General features: G+C 36.5%; 1 protein-coding gene across 1 annotated transcript in view; it reads right to left on the bottom strand.

Annotated features, from left to right (window-relative positions):
- LOC120531301 (syntaxin-1A) overlaps positions 1-15,657 on the bottom strand; it is a 375,272-nt gene extending 359,615 nt beyond the window's left edge. The window contains exon 1 of the mRNA XM_039756579.1: positions 15,430-15,657. Within this exon, the coding sequence (XP_039612513.1) occupies positions 15,430-15,459 (30 nt within the window). The 5' untranslated portion in view covers positions 15,460-15,657. The remainder of the gene's footprint in view (positions 1-15,429) is intronic.
- Between the last annotated feature and the right edge of the window lie 363 nt (positions 15,658-16,020).

Here is a 16,020-nt window from a genome sequence, read left to right as displayed (position 1 = left end):
CTGAAAAAAGGAAATTTCAGAATATTACAAATGGGTTTTCTTCAGGGAACAACTAATAGGTTACAACCTACATATTTTCTGCAGAATTTTAAGTAAATTAAGCCTTTCAAGCTGAAGCAAACAATTTGCACAGGTATCTCAATTTCTGTTGATTACTTAAAAACCCTCTGTCTGTCTGAAAACAAAGTTAGAACAGACTGTGCTCCTACACCCTCTTAAGTACTACTTGGACAATATTACACTGGCATAAAACAAATAAACAATGGTAAATAAAAAATAAGTCAAGGAATTATTAACTGTACAACATTTTATTCAAATGTTTCATTTATTAAAGTAGCCACATTTTGCTGATATAACAGCCAGACTGTAGTAACCATTTTGATTCAGAATTCCAGTCACTCAAGTCATGCAAGTCATCAACCAGAAAAAGAACCCCAGATCATCACACTTCCTCCACCTCTTGGAAGAATAAAAGCACTAACAAGCAAAACAGATAAATACCAAGTTTCTTTGTCAGAAAGAACTGTTTGCTAATTAGGAAACTGGTTGGATCAAAAATCAAGAGTGAAGATCCCTGTTCTATGGCATCTCCTACATCTTTAACGGTCCACTGATAACCTAATGCAAATGTGTCACAAATCACAAACAAAACTAGACTGATAATCAACCTGTTGTTTGACAAAAAAAATCTACTTAATAAGCAAAAACAATTTTAATTTTGAACCCAACTCTGCAAAGATTATAATATGCTAAGATCTAACTCTGGTGGTAGCACTCCACAGAAAAAGTTGGCAAAAACAATGACATTCAAACATAATAAAAAAACAAAATAAAAAAACTGCATACCTTCATGTACATAATACATTTTCTGAAATTGGCAGCCAAAATAAAATGAAAATAAAAAATAAACGATCTCTGTTGACCCTTTCTCCCCTTTGCTCTTCAATTTGATGTTGATTCTATTTAGTACATAATTGAGATGGAAATTATTCTTTATGAATATTAATAATTGTCTAAGCATTTTTAAACCACAAAGAAATATAATTTCCTCTCAAGACAAAGACAAGGGCATGCAAGAACTGCTTGAGATGAGGTTAATAAGGACAAAAGCAATTCATTTTAACAATATTTAGCCTATGAACTACAAGCTATAACCAGACCAAAGCTGCCCTTTTGAAAGAGAGAAGGCCAGCCTTAGCCTATTGAGATACCAGTCAGTGTGACGGACACACTTCTTATACTTTAGCTCAAGAATCAGGCCACCTGTGTCTCTGGGCTGGAGTTCCTTTTTGCATTTTTAATCTGGTGCATTGTGCTCTTGGGGTTTCAAATGCAATGCTCCCTGTAGCATTCCTGAATGATCCTCATTTCACACTTCCTGCTTTCATTCGTACACACTTGTAAACTGTTCCCATTTGAGTATATCTCTTTGTACTATTGAGAAATATGAATTATATTCCCCTCTTTCATTTATTGTTATAAACTTCTATGAGGGGGTTATCATTCAGTCCTTAAATTGGCATACTAAAGTGATCTATTTCATATAGTTGTCCTGCTATTTAGTTGAAACTTCATTTTATCCCTATATTATATATATAATACATTATAATACAAGAGATTAAAAACTGGTCTTTCCTCTGTAATGTTTATTTGTCTTATTAAAGAAAATACACAGAGAAATCTAACAAAATAAAAACTAATATGAAAATCACTAACCAACAGGGATTAAATAAGCATATAAAGTCAAGACTGGATACCTTAATACTATATCAAAAATAAAATGAAGGAAATAAGCTTTGTACCTAAACATACAGTAAATATGAAAGGAATTTAAAGGAACAATGTGAACGTGACTAAAATCTGAGTGAGTATAAAATAAATTGACACACGTTATCCAGAAAAGCTAGATAAGTACAGAAAGTTAAAGGGAAGGCTATTTCAGAAAATCTAAAAACAAACTTACTTCAAAGTCAAAATCAGCTTTATACTAGAAAGGAGGATCTGTTAAAATTGAAAAAATAAACTTAAGACATCAGGAAAGTGTTATAAGATCCCCCCTTCATAGAAAACAGCATTATTATCATATAAGTGAGAATATTTTTAACTTTTCACAGTTTCTTCTTGGCCTTTAATAATAACTGACACTTTGTTTCAGTGTTTTAGAGGTCAAGAAATCTGTTCATCACATTGGGTTTTGTATCTAACACATTTTTTAATGTTGTATAAAACTAAACACCTTCTCCTGTTGTACTGTGATGAGAGGTCTGTGGTTAAGTGGTGTTTTTAGATAAATAAATGCATCCTAGGAGGCATGGGCTCTAATCGGGTGCAGGTGTGTGCAAGTGCGCTTTACTCCGGGAGTGATTGGGGTGCTTGGCTGATCACACATACATGTGAAAATGCAAGCGGATCAGTCAGGTGCCTTATTCACACCTCAGAGGCAGCAACACAGCACACCTGCACCCTTTCAGGCTGTATAAAGAGGATTCTGCATGACAGAGGAAGGACAAAAGAACAGAAATCAAAGAAATAAAAGAGATACAGTGGTTAAAGGCAGGAGAACGAAGGCAAGATCAGGAGAGGAGCTGGTGCGATGCAGAGTAGAGGCAGGCAGTCAGGAAAGTGAGGGCCAGCAGAGAAGTATATGGCTGACGCTCAAAAGGGGGCAGAGGGCTGCTTCTGCTGCGTATTCCAGGAGCAGGAGCAACCAAATGCTCCAAGTGGGCTTCCACCTGTAGGTCATTTGCAGGGTTCAGGCACTGACACTTTTTGCACCAATCCTTTACTGAATGTATGTGTCCTCATTTGCCTGGCTAATCTTGGTACATAACTAGTGACAATTTTGGTTTGAAGAGTCTCCCAGATGTAACAAGGGAGCTTGTAGTCAACCCTGACAATCAGAGGCACCATGTTTTTGATATGTGTCATCCTATTTCAAGCATTTATAGTTAGGGACACATTCATGGGTTGCTAGGAAAGTAAAAACAAGTGACATCATCAGTGTGACGATTAATAAGCCAGTAATATGTAGCATTCATCATTCAAGTTAGTGCATACAACCTAATAGCTAGTGTTATTGTTTTAGAATTCAAAAGAATCTTTGGTGTGAACTCTTTTCTACCCCTCAATTAAGATGTACATTGAACATTCTGGCTTTTTTCACTATTCCGGTTTGTAACATTCTTGGTACTATAATAAGAAAAATAAACAAGTTTATCGTAGTGATAAAAAACATATTTTCACATTATTTTGGCAAAGTGAATCAGCAACAAATGAAAAGAAATGAAACGATTATAAAAGCAATTATAAAAAAACAAGAATGTGAACCAGGTATCCATTACAAATATATTAGCAGAATACAAACCTATGTTTTGTGCGAGACTTTGTGTTTTCAGTAATATGTTGCAGTTTTATGAGGCTATAATAAAACAGTTTGATTTAATGAAGGAGCAATAATATTATATGAATTAATTTTCAAAAAGCTTTATGGTTCACCATTAGAGGGTAGTCACATAGGAGAGAATTATTTATGGGACAGTTAATGTAAAAGAACATAAAGTTTTAAACATAAGAAGTAAAAATATTCAATATAAATAAACAATGAGAGATCTGAAACTAAAAGTACTTCCTTACTTGAAAGATCTAGAAATCCTATTAGAGTAATGTGTACAGAATCAATTAAAAAAGCTAACATGGTGATGGGTTAAAAAGTAAACACAAGCCAAAAGACGCTACAGCATGTTTCAGTCATATGATGTGCCATTCTGGAACAGTGTGAGCAGATCTGCATATTACACAATGGACATAATCTGAAGCTTTAAAAAATAACCTCCATAATACCACAAGCCAGAGTATATGTGCTGAACACAGCATGCATATCCATACCAACTACCAGCATTGGCACACTGTAAGGATGGAAGATGGCAGAGGAACACTGGTCAATAATAGCAGTAATTTAAACAAGTATGAATAAAACTGCCCAAGTAGCTGCAAACCTGACAGAGGCTGCTTAAAAGCAAAATATCCACAATGTTAGGAAATATAGTATTTCTTTACAAGTGACCGTCAAACCTTAGCTTGATTATATTTTGGAATGTTTTTATGTTCTTTAATTTTACTACCCATTACGCTGTAGGTTTTGTTTTGCCTGTGTAACACTGTCCTGCTTTAGTGAGGCGTGCCATTTTAATGGCACCTCTTTGGGTGTTACATCACAAATAATTAACTTGTAGAATACTTGAAATACTTGTTTATATTTTATGTTCTAAGAATATTATTATGCATGGAAAAGGTTTGCCAGGAACAAAGGCAGCACCTGGTTAGCACAGGAAAGTTCTAAGAATCCAAACACAGGCAAGTGGTTAAAAGGAAGCTTTTACTGTTATCTAAAGAATACCTGAACACAGGGAGTAGTACAGCCTAATACTGTGAACAGTGCCTGGAAAGTAAATACTCAGAGGAACAGAATGGGACTGAGGCCCTGGGGGACTAGCAGACAGCAAAGAAAACACTTCCAGTAAGACAGATTGGAGAGAAATGTATTTGCTACCCTTTAAGAGAGTAGCTAGCATTAAAGCTGCCATATAAACCTGAGCCTTTCAAGACCTTTCACATTTCAGGGTTGCAGTGACACCAGGTGCCAACAGAAGTTGCTTAAAACTGGTAGCAATATAGCTTAAAATGATTTCAGCTAAACTTAAAAATGGTATCGAACCTTGGTAAATCCTACTTTTTGTTCTGCTTATACAGTACATTTTGCATATTATAATGTCTATCTTGACATTGGCTCTTTATTAAAAAGATATATGAGGGCCATTCAAAGGACATGCATTATCAGCTATTTTTTAGGAAATTTCTGTAGGTGTTTTCTGCTCATGTCCACAGCTCAGACAACTGAAACATGCACATGGCAATGCAAACATCACTTGTTTAACCCAAACGACTAACAGAAAAAAATGTAATGTCTTATTTTGTGGTTCTGATGCTATGTGAATTTACAAACAAAAAAAAAAACGTTATTTTCAGGTTTGTCATATTGAGCACACACTGGTCTTCTATAGATAAACTGCTACTACTTGCTGGCAACATTAATAATCAATCATTAATAATCATAATTAATCAAAAATGGATTGCAATGATTCTTCATTAAAAAGGGCAAGAATACCTGACATAAGTAAATTGAGAATCATATGAAATTGACTTTAAATTAAGAGTAGTTAATCATGCAGAAGTTGTGAGTTTTGTAAAATCTGAGTAAACAAAAACAGAAGCTCATAATTGAAAACATCCTAAATCTAAAAGCACATCAGAGTCAACTTATACTCAAGTGTTAACTGCTGGAGTATGTGAATTTCCCCTTGGGATTAATAAAGCATTTATCTATCTATCTATCTATCTATCTATCTATCTATCTATCTATCTATCTATCTATCTATCTATCTATCTATCTATCTATCTAACTTTCATTTGCATTTGTATCTGAGGTGGGAATTGCCATGAACCTCGTCACAATGTAATAATATTGCAGCTTTAAATATATATATATATATATATATATATATATAGTAGCTCACTCATTAACAAAAACATTATTTCCTGTTTTGTCAAGAAGATGAAATTTGCCAGGATGGTATATCTGCGCAACAGGTATGTGTTAAGAATGGATGTTTTGATACACCAATATCCAGGGGTAAAACATCCTCATAAATTAGCAAGCATACTGTAGATGGAAATATCTAAATAAAGGCACTGGTAAGCATTGTCAATATAGTAGTGATGTATTGTGTTCACTTTAAGTGAGTCAATGATCATGACTCCAAAAAATGTCAATTGCTGACCCTCTCCACAGCGCTTTTGACAATTTAGATAGGAGTACCTTCAAGCTCCTGATTCTGAAGTCTATGACCAGCTGATTAAGGGAGAAATTGGTGTCCCAGCTCCACTGTTTAAGAAGGTGACTTTCTTCTCTTCACTTTACGTAGTCAGGTCTATGATTGTGTTAAAGATAGAGTTGGATTGGTGTCTGGCCACGTAGTCATATAAGCATAGCACTGGACTCAGCACAGTACTCCACGGAAAGACTGACTCAAAAATCGCTGTGGAGGAAGTCATGCTACCAATCAGCAATTTCTTGGCTCTGCCAGTTAGAAAGTCCAAAATCAGAATGTGGTATGAAGCATCAAGGCTAGGCGCTTCAGGATCAGTTCTGATGGCACAATAGTGTTGAATGCTGACCTATGGTTTGTAAACAACACACTGGCATAACAATTTTAATTATGCAATTATGGCAGAAGGGTATGAAGTACTTGAAGTGGATTTCAAATCAATGCAGTTTCAATTATAAGACATGCAATGATCAGTTACATGATGCTCAATAACCTCCTCTGGGTGAACCTTTAAGTATGATGAAGGGGTATCAAATAATAATTGACATTATGATGTTACATATTTAAAATACTGTTTTAATATATACAACTGTGAATTTAAAACACTTGGGCTTACATAAATGAACACTGCTATGAGATATATGCAGTCTTGGAATGTACCACTTTCACAATAAATTATTAAAATTTCATAAACAAGTAAAACATGCTGGACACAAGTCAGTTATCAAATATTGATTTAAAAAATCCAAGTTAATTAAAAATGGGGAAAAAAGAAATCCTGGGGTGCTTAATATCCCCTTATTTCATTTTGAAACCTTACAGGCAATCTACATCAATAAATTTTATAGGTAATTTAATACAGTTTTACTAAGGGTATAGGGAATAACTTATTATTAATATGATGAATACTTTATTACTGATGTACAATTTTCATTTTTATTATTCTGTTGAATTTCTTGTGATTACTCAAGTATTAACTGAATCATCCATTTTTTTGGCATTCATATTTGAACTTCCTTTGCTGTAAGATCGCACATTACCTGTCTGCCCGCCACTTTTAATGTTTAATTATTATCAGCAAGCATACCATATACTATTATAACATAGACTGACGTACAGTAGTTTCTCCTTTGAACTTGTGTGTTTAATTAACATTATTTTAAAAATATTATTGAACTTTCACACATTTCTGGCTGACGCACAATTACATAGCCATAAATTGCACTCTTGACAGTTGTGCCAAACATTCTCAACGCCTATTTACAAGGCAGATTAATCAATTATACACTTCCAATTTGACAATAAAACCATAAAGAGGCATACCGCATGAAGATTATCATCAGGTATAAACAGAATTTGAATATAAACAAAACAAACACCACTCCTAAATGTTTTATTCAGCACATCGAATAATAAAAATTTTTTTTGTTGTTATTTTTATTACATTGGCTTAATTTCTGAACATACATTTGTGCTATGTTATGGAGTACATGTATATATTCAATGTAACTTGCTGCTACACATAATTAGGTATGTACTACCCTGCCTCTGGTCTATATGAATTGAAGACATTCTGTCCAGCCTTACTAAAAACAGGTCAAAAGATCATTCAGTTTTTTTTTATCTATCATAAGTAAAATTTGTAGACACATAGAAAAAGACTGTGATACCTTATTAATCCAAAGAGCTGCATACCAATGCACTAAATAACAGTGGAGTTCTGTTAATTGCCTTCAGTTTGCATAAATGATGCAGCTTGGTTCTGACACAGGCATTTATTAAATATTTTAAATTGCCAAGCACAATACAATTAAACAGGAGATGCTCTGAACTACTATGCACAAATAAAGACATTTGCTGTTAATAATGCAGCCAACTGCAATGCCTCCAGGCTATGGTGTTCACTAACCAGAATCTCTTACTTGAATGCTGGCTAATGAAGAGAAATTATAGGGCATCAGGTGATCAGTCAGGGTTGCAGTCAAAATATAGAACCTTTTTACTGAAAAAATTTTGCAAACAACTTAAACTAAAATTTTGACAACATATTTTCAACCATCCAAAGAAGCATTTAGACTTAGTAAAATATCCAGAGGTGCTTGTCAAAAGTTGTATTGCACTGAACATGTCTTAGAAAATGAATAAATAGTAAATATTTTTTGTAAACCAACCACACTTTCTGTTAATGTTAACAATCTCTGTCCACTGACACATTAAAGTGACTTTTTAAATAACTTTACCATCATTAAACTGCATAATATTTAAACTAATAAATAATAACAATAAAATAAATAATAGTGCAACTTCCAGTAATAATGCTGTACTATTACTTCAAGACTTCAAGCCCGTGTGCATTACAAAGTATTCACCAAATAAAAATTAAATAAAATAAAACAAGTGCAACTTGGTGATGACATCTTTACCCACTGAAGCACCATTTAGGCAAATTGCATTAATATGGACCTTGCTTCAAGCTAAGCTATATACATAAATAATAAAACTGCAACTTGCATTTATAAAGCTATTTGTGGTATAGCCCTACAAAATCGCATTAGGGCCACAGTGAAGAAGAAAAAATACGGACACAGGGAAGAAAAAAACTATATGTCGAGATTAAAGTCGACATGTCCACTGTATTATCGCCGTTTATGTCGAGATTAAAGTCGACATTTCCACTTTATTCTCATAGTTTATTTTATAATTAAAGTAGAATGTCGTAAACTAAACTTCACCCTAAAATCAATGTTTAATTTAGTAGATTTTCTCAAACCCCATCATAAGTTATGTAGCACATTAAATGTTTTGCGCGAAGTGTTCCCTGACCCAGTTGTTAATCGCTACGCTTCTTAAACTGACTTCCTCTACACATAATACTGTACATTCACTTCATGATATTCCTGCTCTCTGAAAATTTAGAATGCTAAGATATATGCTTGATATCATTTTCAGGATGAAATGCATTAAAGCAGGTATTAAACATGCACGGTAGTGTGGTGGTAGTGCTGGTGCTAGCAATACATAAAATAGCAGGCTAAATAACAAAACCCCACATCCTGCATGACATAAACCCGAGTAAACCCACTAGAAAAACATGCAAAATTAAGGCAAGGAACACCCGAGACCCCCTTGCTGCAAGGCAGCAGTGCAACCTCCATGCCACAATGCCCCCACATGCTTTAATGCATTTCATCATGAAAATTATATGAAGTATTTATCTAAATGTTCTAAATGTTCAGGAAGCAGGAATATCATGAAATTAATGTATTCTGTGTGGTGCCAGCGCCTCCTCTTAATGCAAGAGGAAGTCAGTTTAAGAAGTACGTAGTGATTAACATGGCTCCGGGAAAACAACACAAAGCAGTTAATGTGCTGCATAACTTATGACAGGGTTTGAGAAAATCTAGTAATTTAAATATTCATTTTAAGATGAAGTTTAGTTTACGATGTTCTACTTTATACTGTATAAGCGTCAAGATTAAAGTTGAAATGTCGAGAATAAAGTCAACATGTCGTCACACTATTACATGGTACCCAGGTACATTACACAGTATTGAAGAAAAAAAAAAAAAGTACAACTTGGCTTGCAGTATTATCCAGTAGTATAGAAACAGTATTCACACATTTGAGCATAACGGTCCACATCCAGCCTTTTAAAACTAAAGTATCTCCAGGCAAAGGACGCGACTTCTTTTTTTGGCAAAACTTTTTCTGTGTCATAATGTTCAACTTTATCGTCTGCTACAGCTTCAGTTTCAGAATGTTCTCCGTCCATTTTCACCATGCAATACCTCCACTAATGCATGTACTCTGTTGCATACGTTTATAGTAGTGTAGCAGTAAAAAAAAGGTCCCCTCTTAAACAGTTTCCCGCTGTGCCACGTTCTGAACAATGTTTTGGCAATTTAAACCATCCATAACAAAAATAAACAACGGTTTTTGGTATGAACTACAGCACTACATTCATGTTTTGGGGGTTATCTCATCGTTGCCCCCCTAGTGTACCTGTTGTTAATTTCATTAACACCAAAGCAGCTGAAACTGACTAACAACCCCATCTGCTACTTAACTGACCAGATCAATATCCAAGACGTTTCACTGACTTGATGCCATACTTTGATTAAAAATTTTTCCTTTAATTTTTGAGCAGTATATTTTAAATGTGTTAAAGAGGACATCATTTTTCTTCTCCAGATTGTGACTTTAGTAGCAACTCAGTGTTTGCACTGCTGTTTTTGTTTTTCTTTATAGCTCAAGTATTACAAACTTGTTCCACTGATAAATAAGCCTCAATGTTTTCTAACTGTTATACTGGGCAATATCATTTCTGGTGCCGCGCAAGTGGCAGCCATTCCAGCAGCTCCGTGTATGACTTTATCTTTTTATCTTTTTTCTCTATTTTTCTCTATTTCACTGTTTTGTGAATTTCCCCTCAGGATTATTAAAGTATCTATCTATCTATCTATCTATCTATCTATCTATCTATCTATCTATCTAGATATTTGCAATTGTTCACAAAAGTAAGCAAATGTTCCCACTGCTTTAAATTGATTATTATGGTTCCATTTTAAAAGTATCCACTATGAGCAGCCGCACTGTCTACAGACCCAGACATCTGCCATAATGAATGAATTTTAGTGACTCAGCTTCTTATCTAATGTGCATTCGGACACATACTATTTTGCAGTTTGATCAATGAAGAACACCAAGGTCCGTGGATCTTGGTGATTTTTCACCTAGTACATCTATCTAGAATTGTTTTATTGACTTTCCCTTTACTTCTAACACAATCTTTCCACTAAAACTTTTAATACACTGACGGGCTTTGGTATCAGTCAGTCATTGTATTATTAGAAATGTATTATCCATGCTGAAAGAAAGCAGAAGGTACAGCTAAAAGATACCATTTATAAACCCCTCATCCTATGAGCTGGTGCTTTATGACATTGAGTCATCACCACTCTTTTGAGTGTATTCTGTAAAATGATCATGTTCGCTGATAACTCTACTCATCTGAAATTATGATAAGTCTGTATACTAACAAGGTACACTAGCAAGTCAAATGATGTAACCTACATAATCAAAAAATAAAATTCAGTAGTGCTTGGTGTTAATTAACTCTTATGTGAGCCAAAAGTATACTTTCACCTTAATACATTAATAAATTAATGGCCAGGTTGGAGAAATTTTGAAAAATGCAATTATCCTGGACACAAGCATTTCCAGCAGTGCACCATAACAGGTCAAGAAATTAGTTATAGATAAGAACACTCATCAAAGGATGTTCTTTTTCAGACAGCTAAAGAAATCTGGGGAGTCACAGGAAATATTAATCACTTTTCACATGCCTTTTATTCAAAACTAGCATAGCAAAATGCCAGTTTATTAAAACAGGCTTAATGATTCAATGGTAAGTACTTCTGTTTAGATTGTGTTGTGCATTTACAACCTCTGCTCATCGAATATGCCTTACATCCTTCTTTCTTTGTGTTTCATGTTGCCTTGCTTCATCAGACACTCTAGCACTGATGTGGAGGCCAGACAACATGACACCTGGAAATACGCTGCTTGATTTTCTATTTTATGCTTGCTACTTGCCTTTGTGCTTCAGGCATTTCCACCCTATTGTGGATGCCAAATGGCTGGATGGATGTTTTATCGCTTTACATATAGAGAGATGTTTTCACTTTTGGATCATTCTCTGATATCTCTGAAGAAACAGCTGCAGATAGCAGTTTACACTGTTTCTAAATTCATATAATACCACCACCTCATAATATAAATCAATCCATAAATGAATAAAGGCACATAAATGGCTCATTTACTGATGCCTGATGGGTTATTGTCACAGAATTAGCTAACTTACTACAACTTAATTTCTTCAACATTATCACACAGCTGCATACGTACTGAAAGTTGGCTGCTTCAACATTTTCTGTCACATTGTAAGTCTGCTGTGCAAGCAAGTACAGCTATTAAGTTTGTGCATATAACTTGTCAGAGGAGATTTTTTAATGAATTCCTTCTTAAAATTGTATACACAAGTAATATGATAGTTTCAAAAAATCACAATAATCTTTTTATACACAAACATCCCAAACTGAGGCTGTATTCAATTGCATTAGACCATATACCACTCAATTATGATAATCGAGGGCCCATGGCTGTGACAACACTTTAGTGTTTCTAACTAAGTAGGGATGCTCCTAAAAGATCCCCAAACCCAAAATAACTCCAAGGAAGCCCAGGTTTGGAACAAAAATAGTTTACTAATATAAATTAAAGAACACAGATATAAGCCATTACAGACAGAAAATAATAATACAAAATAATATAAATCAAGAAACAACTTGCCCATATAAAACCTCCTTAATTCATTTCTTCTTTCTACCTCACACTTCTCTTTCCACAACCACTCTAACATTCCTTCCAAAGGCCAGTTGAACCCTTGAATTTCATCCTCTTACTGCGATATACAATGGTCCCTTAGCTGACTTCTTTATTGGGGCACACAGATGATTCATAGTGAACAAGGATTCAACAATCTGCAGGCATGTAAGTCTTTTTTACAATTAGCCAAAAGAGAAACCAGAGTGACAAAGCAGTCACCAGATACAGAATGACAATGCAATCACACCACTGGTTAAAAATCAAAATAATAACAAATATCCATCCATCCATCCATTTTCTAACCCGCTGAATCCGAATACAGGGTCACGGGGGTCTGCTGGAGCCAATCCCAGCCAACACAGGGCACAAGGCAGGAACCAATCCTGGGCAGTGTGCCAACCCACCGCAGGACACACCAAGCACACACTAGGGCCAATTTAGAATTGCCAATCCACCTAACCTGCATGTCTTTGGACTGTGGGAGGAAAATGAAAACATCCTTTAATATTTACACAGTAGCCCTGTTTATTTTGAATGTTTTACCTGTCAGTACCAAAAGCAGCAATTAGATATGCCAATTCACTGTGCCACTAAATGCCACACATAAAATAAGGAGTCTTTAAATCCTTAAGGGTGTTACTTTCACCATATGATTCATATGTTTGACTACAAATCACAGGGCACTAAATGCTACTTGAGCTATGGATATATATAAGCAGGAACCTTTAATTTCTTATGGCACGACAAACCGTAATAACAAAGATCCACCACTGATATGTAACTTTAGCTACCATGACACTGCAGTTCAGTTCTGATTTTAACACTTATATTTGACACAGATCTGATCTATTTAGATAAGTGGGAACAGCCCAAAAAAAACCCCACACAAAATCCAAACTTTTCAGATCTGATTTAGAAAGGTGTGTTGAATAAATCCAATACACATGCAATTTGTGTTTGAATGATTGCATTACAGTTGTGTGGAAATGTACACTACTTTACTTAATTGTTCATATTATCACTGGCATATCTCTGCATTGAAAACCAAAATGATTACATAGGAGTACTGATGCAGTGTGCCAGAGGGAAGAAAGCAAGGTGGCACACTGCATCAGGGTGACTGTCACCAGCCAATACTTCCCCATGAAGCAATTTGAGGATAGACGCTGTCATAGACAATCAAACATTAAATCCCCAATATTCTGAAATTGTCAGCATCACTTAACTGTATCCAAAACATTTGACTCCCATCAGTCCTAGCTTCTTCCTTCATCCACGGGTTACTGTGTACATATATACATAAGTGATAACAGTACACAAAAAATGGCTGATTTTTCTTTTTCTATTTCTCTTCCTTGCAATCACAAGATGAAAAATCTACAACACAGAATATCATGTAATGATGGCCATTCATAGTTATCTATTAGCTCCAATGTGTCTGATGTATTTGTTTTTATCATGTTCACAAGAATTACTTATGAACACTATGACTACACTGAAAAGTTTTTTTGTTTTTTTTTTGTCCAGTGCCAAAATGACCAAGTGTTCCTCAAGTGGCCCCCGAAATCACCGGACATTATTGTTTGTGACTTTTTCGTTTGGGGGTACGTGAAAGACAGAGTGTACGTACTTCCACCACTCGCAAATATGGATGATCTGCAGGGACGCATCACTGAAGCTATATAAAAATATGAAATATTTTTGAAATATTTGGAGCAACTATTCTACTTTAATATGTACTTTTACTCATAAAGTAAATCATTACATTTCTTCAGAGAACCCTAGATTATGGGCTACTTACGCTAATTGTTTATTATATTTAAGATGGATATCTGTTCTTCCAGACTAACATGGATCGTTTGCATAACTTAATCTCAACTGTTAAACACAAAAATCGAATATTAGCCAAAAAAAGGAACTGAACTACTGTTAACTGCAGTAGTCTGTTTGTGCTGTGTAAGACGGGGCGTTTAGTAAGTCTAAGGACTGTGCAGTATGCCTACTGGGGTTTCAAACTGTCGGAACTTCGATTTGATTTTTACTTTAAGCACACAGTGCTAATTTAGATTCTCCATCTCTCGGACCCTTGGATCGTTACAGTACTGTTCCACTACTCATACATTTAGCTATTACAGTATTTGCTATTTGTAATTGCTATTCACCGTTTTCTGAACTCGTTCATACCGTTGCAGGCAACAGGTAATACAGAAACGGCCTACAGGTTCCAAAGAGGATCGCTCATCTCCACGGGACAAGCCTAATTTTAACTACCTGAAGCGTTGGTCCTACAGAAAGTAGTACGGAAGTTTTAAATTGTTAGCAATCAATTTAAGTTCCATTCTTCGCGTCGTCCCAAGTTTTTAAAGCGCCGCCCAAAAATACAGTACTCTTTTCGAAGAGTCGCACAGCTTCAAGGCACCTTATCCAATTGGATGACGAGTCGCACCGCCCGCCTTTCCTCACGTACAGCCAGCGCGCGCACACCCTTCCCACGCCTGCCCCTCCCATCGAGCCACGCCACAATTGCAGAGCGCAGGCGCAGTCTCCGTACAATGGCAGGTGTGCGTGTATGTGTGCGCGTGTGTATCGCACGAACGACAGGTGCGCCACACCGTTGCTTTCGGTTACTGTCCGTTGTACCTAGGGGAGGATTCCGTTAGTACGGGTAACGGGGTGTACCCCTGTGTTTGTGTGATGGTGCTTGGTGCCCATATCGCTTGCGTTATTTCAGTTGGCACGGTGCGCGCGTTTCGGTGTCTCCTGTTGCGTTGTGAGTGCTGACCACAGCCGTTAAGTCAAGTCAATATACACTCGTGCAGAAGCCTATGAAACGCGACGGCAGTCGCTTCACCCTGCGCCTAGTGAAGTTCACGGTATATGTAGACAAGACTTGCTGCCACTTCTCTCTCACACTTTACTGCCATCAAGAAACAGAAGTCCCGCCACCCGCGTCCGTGAAAGGCACTCGAGAGACCGACTCAGCCTTCCCCTTGTAAAACAAGACGCCACCCAGCTGCTCTGCTCGCAGCCTGCTGTTCCCCCAAGTGTGCGTGTACCATGGAGATTTCCCACTTGCAGAGAAACAGCCGAGCGCTTTGTGCACCCCATCCAATCTTTCTGGGGTCAACTGGACTCTTACAGATGCTACTGTACTTACAGTCCTGAGCTCTTGCATACGATCCTTCATTGTGAAAGGAGGTGGTTGGTGTGCTGTTCCTTAACTGGCTCTCGGATCCCGTCTACCGAGGATGCTCGTTATCTCCTTCCACACCTCTTCTGGCTTTTTTGTACATAAGCGAAGAGGAGCAAAGCGGGGGCGCGCACAGATGGGGGGGGATGCATGGTGGCATGGGGGTGGATGAACACGCGAGCACGAGATAAAATTGAGAGGAGCGCGCACTCGTGAGTCTGGCGCGTCGTCTGAATAACCATTCGCCTAGATTACGTCCCCATCGCCCATAGATTGTTCTGTCTCAAATAGAGGGAGTTTTTGAGGTCGACACAAAACAAGTGACCGTGAGCTGGCCGCTGTTCATATGATAAGTGGCATAATAATGAAGAACATGCATATAATGCAAATGGGTTCAGTTTCACCAACCGAACAGCATACCTTTAAATACAAGTTAAAGTACTAGCGCGAAATATGTCTTATCTGATTATCATTTCTAATTCACTGGGACTAGAGTGACAGATGATCGTTAGATATCGTTGTAACACATTTCCTTCAAAACCTAGTAATTTTGAAATT

Source organism: Polypterus senegalus, chromosome 6 (genome assembly GCF_016835505.1).
Source record: "Polypterus senegalus isolate Bchr_013 chromosome 6, ASM1683550v1, whole genome shotgun sequence".
Taxonomy (NCBI): Eukaryota; Metazoa; Chordata; class Cladistia; order Polypteriformes; family Polypteridae; genus Polypterus; species Polypterus senegalus.
Note: the sequence above shows the minus strand (reverse complement) of the source record. Positions and strands in the feature narration are given on the sequence as shown.